Below are 15,332 nucleotides of genomic sequence, written 5' to 3'. Positions count from 1 at the left end.
GCTTCGTGGGTCTCTGTCACAGCGAAGCCGCCACAGGAGCATGAGAGCAGCCATAGAAAAAACAGACATGCGTGGGTATGGCAGTGTTTCCATGAAATTCTATTTACAAATAGAATTTGTAGGTGGCAGCCCGATTTGGCCCGTGGGGCTGTAGTTTGTCATCCCTGCACTGAGAGCACAGTCCTGGGGATGGAGCCTCTGGGCCCTTCGCTCACTGGGTGCCCTTGAAACGTGACCTTGCCTCTCTGAGCCCCCATCTCCTCAGCCAACACAATAGACGCACCCGGGGGAGGGGGGCAGCGAGGCAGTGGGGAGGCTGTAGGTGGAGAGGGCCATTTCTGTTTAGTTCTCAGCTGCATCCCACTGTCCCTGTCTGGCACCTGGTAGTCACCCCATAAATATTTGTCAAATAATACCTACGGCACACGTAGCCCAGTGCCTGGTGCAGGGTAAGCGCTCCTGAGCTGGAACCTTCCACTGCCAGCTGCCAGCATCCTCCCAGGAAGAGGATGGGTCTGGCCCATCACTGTGGTTTCCCCGCTCCCCGCCCCCCCGGGTCAGTTCCTGATTATGCCCCCATTGATATTTTGTTTCCCCTTTTCAGCTTTTTTTCAAAATTTACAGCATGGTTATCTAAAACAAAAGTTTATAACTGGGAAATAAAGACAATCAAAGCTCCTTAATCAAGTCCCTCCACTAGACGGATGGACAAAGACCATGGGTGTGCCCGTGCGACTCTGATGTCACACGCCGCCAGGCGATTCTTGGGCCAAACTCAATGTAGGACTAAGCCCAGGACTGGCAGAGGCAGCTGGGGATGTCAGATGGCCCAGCCCTCTGCCTTCAGGTGCTAAGAGGCATTCCATTAAAGAGGCAGCCAAGGTCTGAGAAAGTGACTTGCCCCACCTCGAAGGTAGGGGTTGGACAGGGAGAGGAAGAAGGCCCTGAGGGGAGTTTACCACTGTGCAGGTGAGGAGTTCCCATCAGGGCTCAGCGGAAACGAATCTGACTAGTATTCATGAGGATGCAGGTTCGATCCCTGGCCTTGCTCAATGGGTTATGGATCTGGCGTTGCCATGAGCTGTGGTGTAGGTTGCAGACATGGCTTGGATCTGGCGTGGCTGTGGCTATGGCTGTGGCCAGTGGCTACAGCTCCAATTTAACCCCTAGCCTGGGATCCTCCATATGCCGTGGGTGTGGCCCTGAAAAAACAAAAAACAAACATAATGCAGGTGGAGTTAATTGGTGAGTGCTTATAAGACCGGTCACCACATGGTAATGTCCATTAACGTTAGCTAATTAACCTTATTGCCTTTACTATTTTCCCATCCGGCCATGCTCTTGCCACTATTTCTTACAAACATAGCTTCTGTCTGAATTTCTCACTCCCAACTCTACTTTATGCTGGCTGCTGTCTAGAGCAGTGGCTGAAAGCACGGGCTTTGAGGTGGAACTAGAATTTCATCCTGGCTGTGTGACTTGAGCCAGCGACTCGACCTCTCTGAGCCTCAATGTCCTCATCTGCAAAAGGGAGCAATAGTCCCTTCTTGGAGACCACTTGGGAAGATGACTGGGGCTCATATGTGTAAAGAGCCTGGCACAGGGTTTTTTGGCCTGGAGCAAGTCCTCGGTCACTCATTTAACAAGTGTACACTGGGGACCTACGACGGGCCAAGTTCTCTTCTGGACACTGGGGATATGGAAGTGGCCAAAACAGAGAAATTCCTCCCATTGGAAAACTTACATTCCAGTCCGGTGTAAACCAAAAGTGTACAATGTTGGGAAATTTTATGTGCTATGAAGGAAAAGAAAATACAGTAAAGAGACAGAGAGTGACAAAGACCTAGAAGGCTTCTCTGAGGAGGTGACATCAGGACAGTCTGACTAAAGTGATGGAGAGAGCCACGCAGACACCTGGAGGAAGAGCTTGTCGGGTGGCAGATCTTTTCCTACCTCGTCACCTCATAGCCTCAGTCCCCACCACTTCGTATCTTTTCAAACCCAGATTGAGATTTTCATCCCTGGCCCCTGAGGCAACTGACTTGCAACTCCCGCTCTGATCCCAGAGTTTTTCTATAACGGGTCAGAACGTAAATATCTTGGGCTTTGTGAGCCAAGAGGCAAAATCGAATGCTCTTGGGTAGGTTCTTATAGGACTAAAGGAAATACATGTCCACAAATTTCTTACTGAAGAAATCAAAGACTTTGTTTGTGGACACTGAAATTTGAATTTCAGGTCATGTTCATGAGCCATGAAACAGTTTTCCTTTGATTCTTTCAATCATTTTAAAAATGTGAAAGCCGTTCTTCTTAGCTCACGGCGGTACAAAACCAGCCAGCCAGCAGGATTGGGCCCACGGACTATAATTGCTACCCCCCGCCCTGGACTGTCACCTCTGGCAGCCCCGAGTACCCAGACAGGGTGAGTGCCCCGACAGGGAAGGGGAAGGAGCGGGACCACGTGGTCAGGGCCACAAGCCCCCTGATGACCTTGCTCCAGGCCCCCCACACCCTCACCTTGCCCACCTTACCTTTAAAGTCCAACCACCACTTGAGAGATGGCCTTTGGCACGGGAAGAAGAACAAGATGGTGACAATGGACACTCCGGTGACAGCATCAGAAATAAACCTACAATGACAAGGCCCGAAAGCATGTGACCCCAGGCATCTCAGCAGGCCAAGGTTTGGCAGATTTGCAAATGAGGATTTGTGGAGGGGAATTAGGCCCCCGTGAAGGGGACATTGTTGGCACCACCGGATTCTGTCCTGCACTGCACTCAGCGGGGACGCAGCCGCCCATGGATGCAAAAGCTCTTTATCCACAGCTCCCTGGGCCGTTTAGACTCTGCTTGAGCCAAACAAATGTTTATCCTCCCATTCCAGGGCCTTAGGAAGAGAGATTTGATCAAAGAGGGAAGAATCTGAGAGCCACGGAAGGCCGGGGTCTGTGGAGCCCCCACACATCACTGTACCAGGGCTCCTGTAACAATCCCGTATGTATTTGTTCAGCTCCTGCTTGCATTCCTCCTGGGATGGGCAGCTGAGTACTTGGAGATGCAGCCCATTCACACTGGCAGAGCCCAGACGGAGCCCACCTCATAGCCCCTCAAAAGCCCCACTATCACCTTCCAAGGACCCACACGTGTCCTGTGGAGACATGAAGCCCACAGAAGTCTGGAACGGCCCTCCAGGGCAGGCGTCTTCCACTTCAGATGAGGAATCTGAGGCTCAAAGAGCAACAGCAACTTGCTCAGGGCCAGACAGACCCTGGTCTGTGGAGGAGAGGGCCTTGAACTCAGATAGTCTAGCTCCAAGTTCAATGAAGTGCAGAGCCAACGGCCAACAAAAGCGCCTTCAGCCCACAGGTTTGGGAAGAAGAGTGTTCAAATGGCCAAGGAAGTGGAAAAGACGGTCAGGGTCCCTGTAACAAAGCAATGCCACCGAAACACGGACAGAGTGCTTACTTGTCGGCTAACAGACAGCAAAACTTGAAAAGGGGCATAACGTCTAATCAGGATGTTGAGAAACAAATACCGGTGTTGGGAAAATAAGCTTTCTGAAGGGCAGCTGGCAATATGTTTCAAAACTTTACGTGTGAATACCTCTTGATCCCGTTGTACATCTAAGAATTTCTCCTCAGGAAATAATTGGGCTCTTGTACACAGACTATGTACAGGGATGTTCATTACTGAGGAGAGTAAAAAATGGACGACTTTAGTAGGGACGTGTTTAAATAAACTGTATGTCATAATATACAATTATATAATTATTATATATATAAATTGTAGGTTATAATATACAATTATAATATATACCTCTCTCTATATATATATAATGAAATATCCCTCATCTGTTTAAAAAAAAAGATAAAAAAATAATATCAATTGTTATGTCTGGCATGGAAATACAACCAAGATACCTTGTAAATTTTTTTTAAAAAGCAAGTTTTTATTTGCAGTATTGGACACAATCCAAAAAGGAATTGGTTAAATACAGATGCTTCCATTCTATAGAATACGATGCAGTGTTTAAAGAGAATGAAGTAGGAGTTCCCGTCGTGGCGCAGTGGTTAACGAATCCGACTAGGAACCATGAGGTTGCGGGTTCGGTCCCTGCCCTTGCTCAGTGGGTTAACGATCCGGCGTTGCCGTGAGCTGAGGTGTAGGTTGCAGACGCGGCTCGGATCCTGCGTTGCTGTGGCTCTGGCGTAGGCCGGTGGCTACAGCTCCGATTCAACCCCTAGCCTGGGAACCTCCATATGCCGCGGGAGCGGCCCAAGAAATAGCAACAACAACAACAAAAGACAAAAAAAAAAAAAAAAAGAATGAAGTAGGTCAGGAATGGCAAACTGTCCATCATATTATTGTATTTTCCTTTTTGGTTATTCGTATGCATATCTGTATGTGTGTGTATATTAATATGGGTTATGGGTGTGCACCTGAAATGTTACACACCAGACTGTAGATCATGAAAATCTCTGGGGAATGCACCAGAGGGCAGATGAAGGGCAACTAACTTTTACTTTTTCAATTTAGCATTGTTTGAGTTTTTTATAGTGAGTATGCACAACCTTTGTAACTAAATGACAAAGAAAAAAGCAAATCACACACACTAGGTTTACTGTAATCATATTCCTGTTGAAAAAATTCTTGTGTTTAGAGAGGTTACTTTTTAGTTAGGGTGCATATATTATAAAATTAGTTTAATTACCATGCAACAAAATGCACCCATTTTAAGGATATAGTTCAATGAGTTCTGAGTAATGCATACGGTTCTGTAAGTAGAAGAGTTCCCAGACAGGCATTTTTTAAGTCAGAAAAGATGGAGATCAGATCTGGAGACTGAGGTTCTAGGTGATTTTCACTTTCTTTGCATTGTTGGAATGTTTACAACACCAGTTTTCATTTGGAAAAAAACAACACAGTACCTACATTTTGGAAAAATAAAAGAATGGTGATAGGAGCCACTTCTTTTGGCTCCATGAGATTATGTTATCTAGTCCTCATGAGATTGGAGTAATCGCCTATTTTACCAGGGGTGGGGGCAGTGGTCTGGGGCTCAGGGGGTGAAGGGTGTAGAACTGCTCTATCCAACATGGTAGCCACGAGCCACAAGCGCCTAGTGGACGTGAAATGTGGCAGGTGTCACATACACCAGATTTGAAAATGCAGTGGAAAAAAAGGATGAAAAAATCCCTCAACAATAATTTATTATTTTGATCACATGTTGAAATAATATAGTGTTAAATAAAACATTAAAATTACTTTCATCTGGAATTTTTTTGGACTTTCTAAAATGTGTACTAAAAAAATTTTAAATGACCTATGGGGTTCTCATTAATCTCTATTAGATGCTGCTGATCAAAATCATTGGATCTCACCAAATCGTGTTCTGACTCACACCAGAATTGGACACAGCTGCCCATTCATTTTTTCTTGAACACTCCTCTCTCTTGGCCTGTGCTTGTCTGTTGCTCCAAGGTTTCCGTCTACCTCACTGTCTGCTTCTTCAGTCCCCTAATGAGACCATTCATGACCCAGCTCCTAAACGCTGGGGTTCCTCAGAGGCTTCTCTCCTCTCCTCTCCTCTCCTCTCTCCCTAGCAGAGCCCATCAATTCCTATGGATTTAAATTTGAAACTTACATGGTAACCCCCAGATTTATATCGGCAGCCTAACACCTCCTCTAAGCTCCAGGCTTGCAAATCCAACCACCCTTTACAGGATTTGAAAGGCATATTAGACTTGACACATCTAAACTAAGTCCCAGACGGAATTATTGATAAGCCACCCCTGACCCCCTAAAGAAATGCTCTTCTTCAATTAACCCTCTTGCTCCCAAACCCAACCCAGTAGAAAGTCCTATCATTTCTAGCTTTGACATATATCATGACTGCTCTGTCTCCACTGCTACTACTTTTTTTTTTTTTTTTTTTTGCCATGCCTGTGGCATGTGCAAGTTCCCAGGCCAGGGACTGAACCTGAGCCACAGCAGTGACAATACCAAGTCCTTAACCACTAGGCCACCAGGGAACTCCCAGCTACTACTTTCATCCAAGCCATGCAAGCCTTCTCCCTCGAGTAGGGGTCAGTAAACCTCTCCTATAAAGGGCACATTATAATAAATATTTTTGGCTTTGCAGGCCATACAGTCTCTGTCACAATTCAATTTTGACATCGTAGCTTGAAAATAGCCACAGATAATATGTAAATGAATTGGTGTGGCTGTGTTCCAATAAAACTTTATTTGTAGATACTGAAATTTGAACTTCATATAATGTTCATATGCCACAAAATATTATTTGTCTTTTGATTTTTCTCTAGCCACTGAAAAACATTTTAAAAAATATGAAAAACAAGCAGTAGACCAGATTTGGCTATGCGCCTTGGTTTGCTGACACCTGTCCTTGTCATTTAGGTGGTGATACAGCTCCTAACTCTTCTTCCCAACAGTATTTTGCCCCACTATCCATCCCCTAATAAATGCCGCTAACATTTGATTGAGTTCTTTCTATGCGACATCGTAATCATTTGACATGCATTAACCCACTGATCCTCAGGACAATTCAATGAGAAGTAGATTATTACAATACCATTTGATAGATGAGGAAGCTGAGGCACAGAGAAGTTTAAAGTTAAGTAGCTTGAAACCTTCCAATAACTTGCCACTGCTCTCTTTAAAAAAAAAAAAAAAAAAGAGAGAGAGAGAGAGAGAGAGAGAGACCAAAATGCCTAGCATGTCCAACAAGACCTGATCTTCAAGCCAAGTGTCAGCCAATTCTCCCCCCTTCTTGCCAGGCCTTGGCTACATTGGTTTCCTTGAGTTTTTCAAATGTACTAAGTTGGTTCCCACTTTAGGGTTTTAGGAGATGTTCCTAGTATGTCTATAGTTTTCACTATTCCCAGAACTATCCAAAGTCAATGCTGCTGCCCCCTATTTTTAAAATAAGAAACCTTGTTGCTCTTTCTTTCACAGCACTCCTCAATAATCTGTTTGTTTCTATGTGCCCTTAGCATCTAGCGTAATGTTTACTGAGCACAAGATAGGTGCTCAATAAATGCTGACTGACAAAGAACGATTGAATGAATGAATGATGTGCTCAGGGTTACACAGTTTGTAAGTAGAGGAGCTGGCGTTCGAATCCAGGCTTGTCTGATTCCAAAGGCAAAGCCTTTAACGTAAGAACCCAAATGTTTTATCATCCAAACCTAACATCTTTTGAGATCAGAAGAAGTAACTGTTAATAATGACACAGGACAAGAGGTGGACACCCAGCCCAGTTCTCCCCAGCTGCACTGCCTCCTCAGCTCCAGGCGGCCCATCCCAGAGTCTACTCCATCCCACGGGTCCCCAAAGTCTCACCCGGGGGTGAAGAGGCTGGCCCAGCCAGGGATGAACTTCGGGTCCCGAGAGAAGAGGAGGATGGCGAACATGCAGAAAAGGATGAACACGGCCTGTTCAGCAAACCTGTGGCACAGAGATGCAAACACCCTGGTGACCATGGCCTTTGGGAGGACTGAAGCATGGGAAGGCCTCAGGCAGGGGCCCCCTGGGTGTGACTGGGCCTGGCCCTGCCTCTGAGAGCTTCTGAAAGAAGTAATTCACTTCCCAGGCGGTCCCAAGAGAGATAGGCAAAGAGAGAGGACCAGTCCTACACACAGAGGGGACCGACAATCATACACACAGGGGTGGACAGAGGCAGAGAGAATTCTCCAGTATTGGAACAAATATCTACCCCATGTCCTTATTTCACAGATGGAGGAGCAGGGCCCAGAGAGGGTTAGTTCCCTGCCCAAGGCCACTCAAGAAGTTAGTGGCAGAGTCAGACCTTGGGTGTAGGCCTGCTGACTCTTAGTTATTTTCACCACATGGGTCCTGGAAGCCCAAGGCAGCATCCTTGGAGGGAGTCAACCAGGAGGGAAAGCATGCACTAGGCGGGACTGTGGCAGGCCCCATCCCAAGGACAGCCTGAGGGGTTTTCTGGTCCTCGGGGTATCCACCCGCGCCAGGCCAAGATGCAGGCTCCCAGGCTATTGGTCTGGAAATTCCCTTGGGATTCAGTCCCCAGGGGGATCAGAGGTTAAGCCAAGAGGTAGGTCTCCTGGAAGTCTAGAACCCAGCTCACTCCCAACCTAGAGAACCCCTGTGCTACATACCTGATGGGCCCCAGGTTCTGGAATTCCTCTTGAATCAGGGCTCGAGCCCTATTTTCTGCATCAGTTCTGAGCTCAGATTTCTTTTTTCTCCAGCTTCTGAAACAGAAAGTGGGGAGGAGTTCCCGTCATGGCTCAGTGGTTAACAAACCCGACTAGCATTCATGAGGATGCAGGTTTGATCCCTGGCCTTGCTCAGTGGGCGTTGCCGTGAGCTATGGTGTTGGTCACAGATGAGGCTTGGATCCTGTGTTGCTGTGGCTGTGGTGTACACCAGTGGCTGCAGCTCTGATTGGACCCCTAGCCTAGGTACCTCCATATGCTACGGATGTAGCCCTAAAAAGACAAAAAGAAAAAAAAAAGAAAGAAAGAAAAAAAAAAAGAAAGTGGGGAGGTTAGGAGTGGCCACTGCAGCTATAACTAACCTCTCACCAACCCCACCACCAGCTGGTCAGGCCTTGTAATCTCTCTGTTCTGGAGGCCATACCAGTCTGCTAAGCAGCCTCCCTGCCTCTGTGCTCTGTTTCTAAAATCTGCCCTCCCCACTTTTAAAAGAGCCTGGATGCTCTTTTAAAAGTGTGAATCTGATCATATGACTCCCAGGCTTAAAATCCTTTGGTGGGGTGGGGGTGGGATGGGGGTGGGGTGGGGGGTCAACAGACTCATGAATAAACAGACAAAGAAAATGAAAGAGAAAGTCCAGAAATAGATTCAGTCCAGAAATAGATTCAGTCTGTGATTACCCAAGAAACCAATACAAATGGATACCCTTTTAGGGGGATGTACAGGGTGATGGGTGAGGGGAGGCACAGGTGGGAAGAAGAATTCTCCCTGTGTACCCTTAGTTTCTCCTCAGCCTGCTGAAACTGTCTTCCTAGCACAAGCAGGTCAATTCTATGAGTTGATAAAGGAATATTTTTCTCACTCTCTGGGTCAGTGTGACTTGTCCTCCTGGTGCCCCAAATTATCTCCTGTACTGTGGCCCCTTAAAACGGGAAACACTGTGCTGCTCCTCTGGGATAAGGGTATCCCTTACTTAAGGAACAATATGATTAGTAATTATTGATGGAGGGTGACATTCACGGAGGGCCTGGGCTTGGCAGGCAAGTTCCTACACCACCTGTGACCCCCACATCCCTGGGAGGTGAGGGTGACTATGGGTGCCACAGCCAACATGAGGTCCTGATGACTTAGGAAGTGGGCAGGCAGCTGGGACCCCAGCACAGTTCACCCTGCTCAAAGTTCAAGTTCAACACCAGAGTACCTCAGGGTTATCCCGCCATACAGGAAGGAGATCCAGAGCCAGCCCACCAACAGGAACAGCAGCATGAGAGGGAAGGCGAAGATGAACCAGGAGCCGAAATTCACTACGTCGCACTGTGGGAAGAAACTGGAGAAAAGAGGGAGGTCAGATCCCGAGGGCGCCGCGCGAGGGACAGGCATGTACATGCAGAGGAAAAGTCAGGGAAGGCCGCTAAATATTAGCAGTGGGATTGAAAGTACTCAACGGTTTTATTTATTTATTTTTTGCTTTTTTAGGGCCACACTTGCGGCATATGGAAGTTCCAAGGCTAGGGGTCGAATCAGAGCTATAGCTGCTGGCCTACACCGCAGCCACAGCAATGCCAGATCCGAGCCACATCTGTGACCTACACCACAGCTCATGGCAATGCCAGATCCTTAATCCACTGAGCAAGGCCAGGAACTGAACCTGTGTCCTCATGGGTGCTAGTCGAGTTCTTAACCTGCTAAGCCACAATGGGAACTCCCTTTCTCTGTATTTTCTGAGTGTTCTCTAATGTGCCTATATCATGTATAATCAGAATAAACTAATGAAACGTATTTGGGGAGCCAAGGCCAAGGAGCACACTCGGGGCAGCCATTTCCCTGTCTCCCCAGGTTCCCCGCTGGAGAGTCAGAACCCCCATTACTTGGCATTCTTTTCAAATCCCCTCCTTCCAGCACTTTCCCCCTAGTTTTTTTTTTTTTTTTCAAGTTGGAACAAAGACCTGCTCACATCAGAGCAGGCAGGCAGCCTGAGAGCAGCTGTCCCTCCCCCATTCTCCCCCTTCCCCAACTCAGGACCAGTCCCCAAGCCCCCAGAGCCCACATCTTTCCTCTCCAGCCCTGAGGACGTGTTCCAGCCAGAACTGGTACCGAACACCCTGCTCTATCCTCCCAGTCAACTGCCCCTTTGCTGCCACTTCCTGCTCACTTGAGGACACTAAGAGGTCCACTCAGATTGTCCCCATTTCTGAAGCTGGACCATCTTGGCTTCTGGTTTTTCAGTCACACAGCCAGGTCTTGCTCAAAGGCTGGAGCTGAAAAAACAGCAAGGGTTTGCAGTGGGCTTAAATCAATTGGGAAAACGCCTGGCCCCCATTCCATACTTCTTGAATCAGAATCTCTGCAACTGAGACCCAGGCATATTTTTTTCACCTTCCTTGGGCATTCTAAAATGCACCCATGGCTGAGAATCACTGTTTATTTTATTTTATTTTAAATTATAATCTTAAAATTCAAGGATTTGGGACCCTGAGCATATGGTGGAGAGTTAAGATTTTAAAATCTGCTCATGGAATTCCCGTTGTGGCTCAGTGGTTAACGAATCTGACTAGGAACCATGAGGTTGCGGGTTCGATCCCTGGCCTTGCTCAGTGGGTTAAGGATCCGGCGTTGCCGTGAGCTGTGGTGTAGGTCACAGATGCGGCTTGGATCTGGCATTGCTGTGGCTCTGGTGTAGGCTGGCGGCTACAGCTCCGGTTAGACCCCTAGCCTGGGAACCTCCACATGCTGCGGGAGCGGCCCAAGAAATGGCAAAAAGACAAAAAATAAAATAAAATAAAATAAAATATGCTCATGAGGTAAGACATGGGTGTGCTTAAATTTTCTCATGAAAATAACTGTGACTACCCGCAAGTATAGTACTGATTTAAGTACACTAAGCCCACTCTCAGGAAGACTACCCCAGCCAGCTTTCCCTCTATCAGTCAGGTAAGTCCTGGATTCTCTGGTTGAATACCAGATAAAGAAATTGGCCAGGAGTTCCCATTGTGGCCCAGCAGAGACGAATCTGACTAGCATCCATGAAGACACAGGTTCGATCCCTGGCCTCATTCAGTGGGTTAAAGATCCCGCATTGCCATGAGCTGTGGTGTAAGTTACAGATGTGGCTTGGATCTGGCATTGCTGTGGCTGTGGTGTAGGCTGGCAACTACAGCTCTTATTTGACCCCTAGCCTGGGAACCTCCATATGCTGTGGGCACCGCCCTTAAAAAAAAAAAAAAAAAAGATTAAAAAAAAAAAAGTTGGCCAGCACGGGGGCCATGCTGAATATCAAGTACTTTTGTTGCTGTCTGTTTGCCAAATGCTTCCATTTGGATTGACATAGATTAAATGAATATATGATACACCTCCACTGCAGTGAAGTCTTAGAAACTCTACCTCTCAGAATCCTAGAATATGAAAATCTCTGAATCTTGAAATACAAGAATTTCATTAATCTTCAAACTTAGAGGTTTGGAATAATGGAGTTGATGTCATGCATGAGAATCTCTTTGATTCTCACACCCGGACAGACAACCACCCAATGACTGTTTGAACAGTTTCAGTGACGGGGAGATTTTATCTGTTGGCAGAGTCCACTCCACTGCTGGCCCGGGTGCCTGGCTGCAAAGCTTCTCATGGGACATCACAGCCTCAGACCAACGCCTCCCACTGGGGTTAGTTTTAGGAACAGCTGTCACATCATGTCAGCCCTCTGCTCTCAGCCCTCCACTGACTCCCCAGCTCACATGAAAGAAGAGCCGGCCCTTAAAGCGGTTGCCTGCATCTGGCTTCTTCTTATGTTGTCCCCTTCTTTGTGCTGTCCCCGGGATGGTTCCCACATTCGCACAGGCTATTTCTTCTTTCTGGGATGCTCGTCCCTTCTGTGTCCACAAAGTTCACCCCTCACTTCTAGGTCTCTGCCGAAATGTCACCATACCAGAGGATGGCACAGCCCTGACCAACCTACATGAAACAGCACCCACTCGTGTCACCTCTACCCCTGATCCTGCTTTATTTCCTAACTTATCACACCAACATATTATATATTCTCTAACTTTTCCCCATATCGCTCATCTCTTCCACCAGAATGGAAGTTCCTCAGAGCAGGGACTTCTCTGGGATTTGCGCATCGTTGGGTCCCCAGAGCCCTGCCGATAGGAGACACTCAATCCACAGCCCTGAGTTTTGAATGAGGAAGGAGAGGAGTAGGAGGAGCAGAAACCCCAGCCAGGGAGTAAAACCCCTGCTTTTACCTCTTGAGCTGGCCAAGCAGGATGAGGTTGGGGGCTGTGCCCGTGAGGGTGGCAGTGCCCCCGATGCTGGCCGAGTAAGGAATGGAGATGAGGAACCCCTTCCAGATATTCCTGCGATATTCCTCCTCCTTCCTGGAGTTGGCCTGAAGATCCATTGGAGCCTCCGCCTCCTCAGGACAGTCTTTGCTTTAAACAAACCCAAAGAGAAGCCATTCAGAACACATCGGAATTCCAGACCTTGTGCGGAATTGCACTGCTCAGGTCAGAAGAGCTAAGTGACCTTTCTAGAAGGAAAGTGGCATAGGCACCAAACATCTCCAAAAATGAGCAACCCTTCGGCTCAGGTGATCTACACTAAGAATTTGTCATAAAGAAATAATTTGTATTAAATATAATTTAAATTGTAAACAACCTGGAGTTCCCTGGTGGCTCAGCCGATTAAAGATCTGGCATCGTCACAGCTGTGACACAGGTTCCATCCCTGGCCAGGGAATTTTGCATGCTGCGGGCATGGCCAAAAAAAGTGAATGTTATATATCCTGCACATATTAACATGGTAATAAAAAGATTCATAAGAAATAAATTGAGGAGTTCCCGTCGTGGCGCAGTGGTTAACGAATCCGACTAGGAACCATGAGGTTGCGGGTTCAGTCCCTGCCCTTGCTCAGTGGGTTAATGATCCGGCGTTGCCGTGAGCTGTGGTGTAGGTTGCAGATGCGGCTCGGATCCCGTGTTGCTGTGGCTCTGGAGTAGGCCGGTGGCTACAGCTCCGATTCAACCCCTAGCCTGGGAACCTCCATATGCCGCGGGAGCGGCCCAAGAAATAGCAACAACAACAACAACAACAAAAAAAAGACAAAAGACAAAAAAAAAAGAAATAAATTGAAAACAACCTAAATATCCATCAAAAAGGGATTGACCAAATAAAGATGATCTTTCTGGATGGAACACCAACGCAACTACTAAAAATGATGATTTAGATGGGTGTTTGTTAAGATGAAAGCTGTCCACTATATAATGTGAAAAGGTAGGTGACAGAACTACTTTGTTCATTTTAAAAATATTCACATAATTCATGAATATATGAGTATTAAGAAAAGTCTAGAATGGTATACACAAAGTTGTTTTGGTGTCTTTCTTGGGGATGGAATTAGGTTTTTTTTTTCTTTTTTTTTTTTAAGGGCTGCAGGTGCAGTATATGCAAGTTCCCAGACTAGGGCTTGAACTGGAGCTGCAGCTGCCGGGCTACACCACAACCACATCAATGCCAGATCTGAACTATGTCGGTGACCTATACCACAACTCACAGCAACCCTGTATCCTTAACTCAATGAGTGAGGCCAGGGATTGAACCTGCATCCTCAAGGATACTAGTCAGGTTTGTTTCCACTGAGCCACAATGGGAACTCCTCTTTCACTTTTGATTTGTATTTTCTGGGTTATTTTCTTGGTACAGTTGAGGAATTTGGGGAAAAAATAAAATTAAGAATTGTTGATTTTTATAATTAAAAGATAACCATGTTGACACAAATTTATTGAAGCGAAAAGATGTCCACTATACTCCATTAAGTGAGATGGTAAGTTATAAAATGATATATGTAGCATGATTAATTTTTTATTAACGATATGCACTTGTGGATATAGAGAGATATCAAGAAATGTTCTAGAATGGTATTCACCCAGCTGTTTTCATCTATCTTTGGGAGCAAGACATTGAGTACATTTTTCTTTTTGTTTAAGAGGTTTTTAAAAACCTATATATAGTCATATGTAATATGCAATTATAATGTATTTATAAGTGAATGAAATCAAGAATTGTCTTGTGTAACAAATCACATTTTCTTTAAAGAATGAAAGATACTTCAATTATCTTCTGGCCTTCAATTATCTTCTCATGAGAGGGCCCTTCTCCAGAGGGCAGTGGGGATGGATCTGGGGTCTTAAAGGAAGACAAGGACTGGAAGCAGCTGAGACAGATGCCAGAGCCTGACTTTTCAGGGTGGAAGGCCTGGTCAGGAACCTGTGGACCCCCACAGACCCGGGCCCCAACCAGAATGAGCCTCACAGGAGAACGGGAGCAGAAAAAGCCCTAAGGCGCATCTTTGCAATGCTTTCCTTCTTTGGACGGGAAACTGAGGCCCAGAGTGGGGAGCCAATGGGTATGGGGTTCCAGAGAGTGGGCATCAGTCTTTGGCAGCAGACTCAGCACAAGCTCTGTATGGGTAGATGCTTACAATGAATTCCCAGGCTGCAGAGTAGAGAGTGGCTGGGCCAATCGCAGAACCCATATCTCAAAAGCTGGATTCAAAGCCCCCAGATATGGTGCCAGGAAGGCACATGGGCTGTGGTATAAAACAAACTGACATAAAATCATATCCCTTCTCTGCTAGAACCCTCCATCAGCTCCCAGCTCACTCAAAGTCAAAGCCACATCAGTGGTCTCTGAGGTCCTCTTTGTCCCTCTACCATTGTCCTCTGGCCACACAAGCAATCTTTCTGACCCACCTCCTACTTCTACTGACCCAGCTCCAGCCACAATGGCTTCCTGGCTGGCTCTGAGGTCTCAGGACCTTTGTACCTGCTGGTCTCCCTGCTGAGAACACTCTTTTCCCAGATCCCACATGACATTTCACCTTCTACAGATGTTTACTCAAGGATGATCTTTTTGTGAGACCTTCCCTGACTGCCCATTTTAGAATTGCACCCCTGGCCCCCTCCCTAGTCCTCTTTCCTGCTGTGCTCTCCTGCACAGCACTCACTAACCTTCTGACACACTGTGGATTTGACTTGTGTATTTGTTTCTTATCACTGGGATGTTAGCTCCACAGGGCAGGGTTTTTGTCTATTTGTTGCTGTATCCCCGACAGTACCTGGCTCGC

The 15,332-nt window shown here is 46.7% G+C and overlaps 1 protein-coding gene across 2 annotated transcripts in view; it reads right to left on the bottom strand.

Moving 5' to 3' along the window:
* Positions 1-15,332, bottom strand: part of SLC13A3 (solute carrier family 13 member 3) — a 75,450-nt gene that overhangs the window by 13,499 nt on the left and 46,619 nt on the right. For both annotated transcript variants that reach the window (XM_047770953.1, XM_047770954.1), the window contains 5 exons: positions 12,454-12,639; positions 9,417-9,542; positions 8,156-8,251; positions 7,362-7,466; positions 2,532-2,629 (listed from right to left, as the gene is read on the bottom strand). In XM_047770953.1, the coding sequence (XP_047626909.1) occupies positions 2,532-2,629; positions 7,362-7,466; positions 8,156-8,251; positions 9,417-9,542; positions 12,454-12,639 (611 nt within the window). The remainder of the gene's footprint in view (positions 1-2,531; positions 2,630-7,361; positions 7,467-8,155; positions 8,252-9,416; positions 9,543-12,453; positions 12,640-15,332) is intronic.

Source organism: Phacochoerus africanus, chromosome 3, assembly GCF_016906955.1.
Source record: "Phacochoerus africanus isolate WHEZ1 chromosome 3, ROS_Pafr_v1, whole genome shotgun sequence".
In the NCBI taxonomy this organism is placed as follows: Eukaryota; Metazoa; Chordata; class Mammalia; order Artiodactyla; family Suidae; genus Phacochoerus; species Phacochoerus africanus.
The sequence above is the reverse complement of the archived record's forward strand: the minus strand, read 5'-3'. Positions and strand labels throughout refer to the sequence as shown.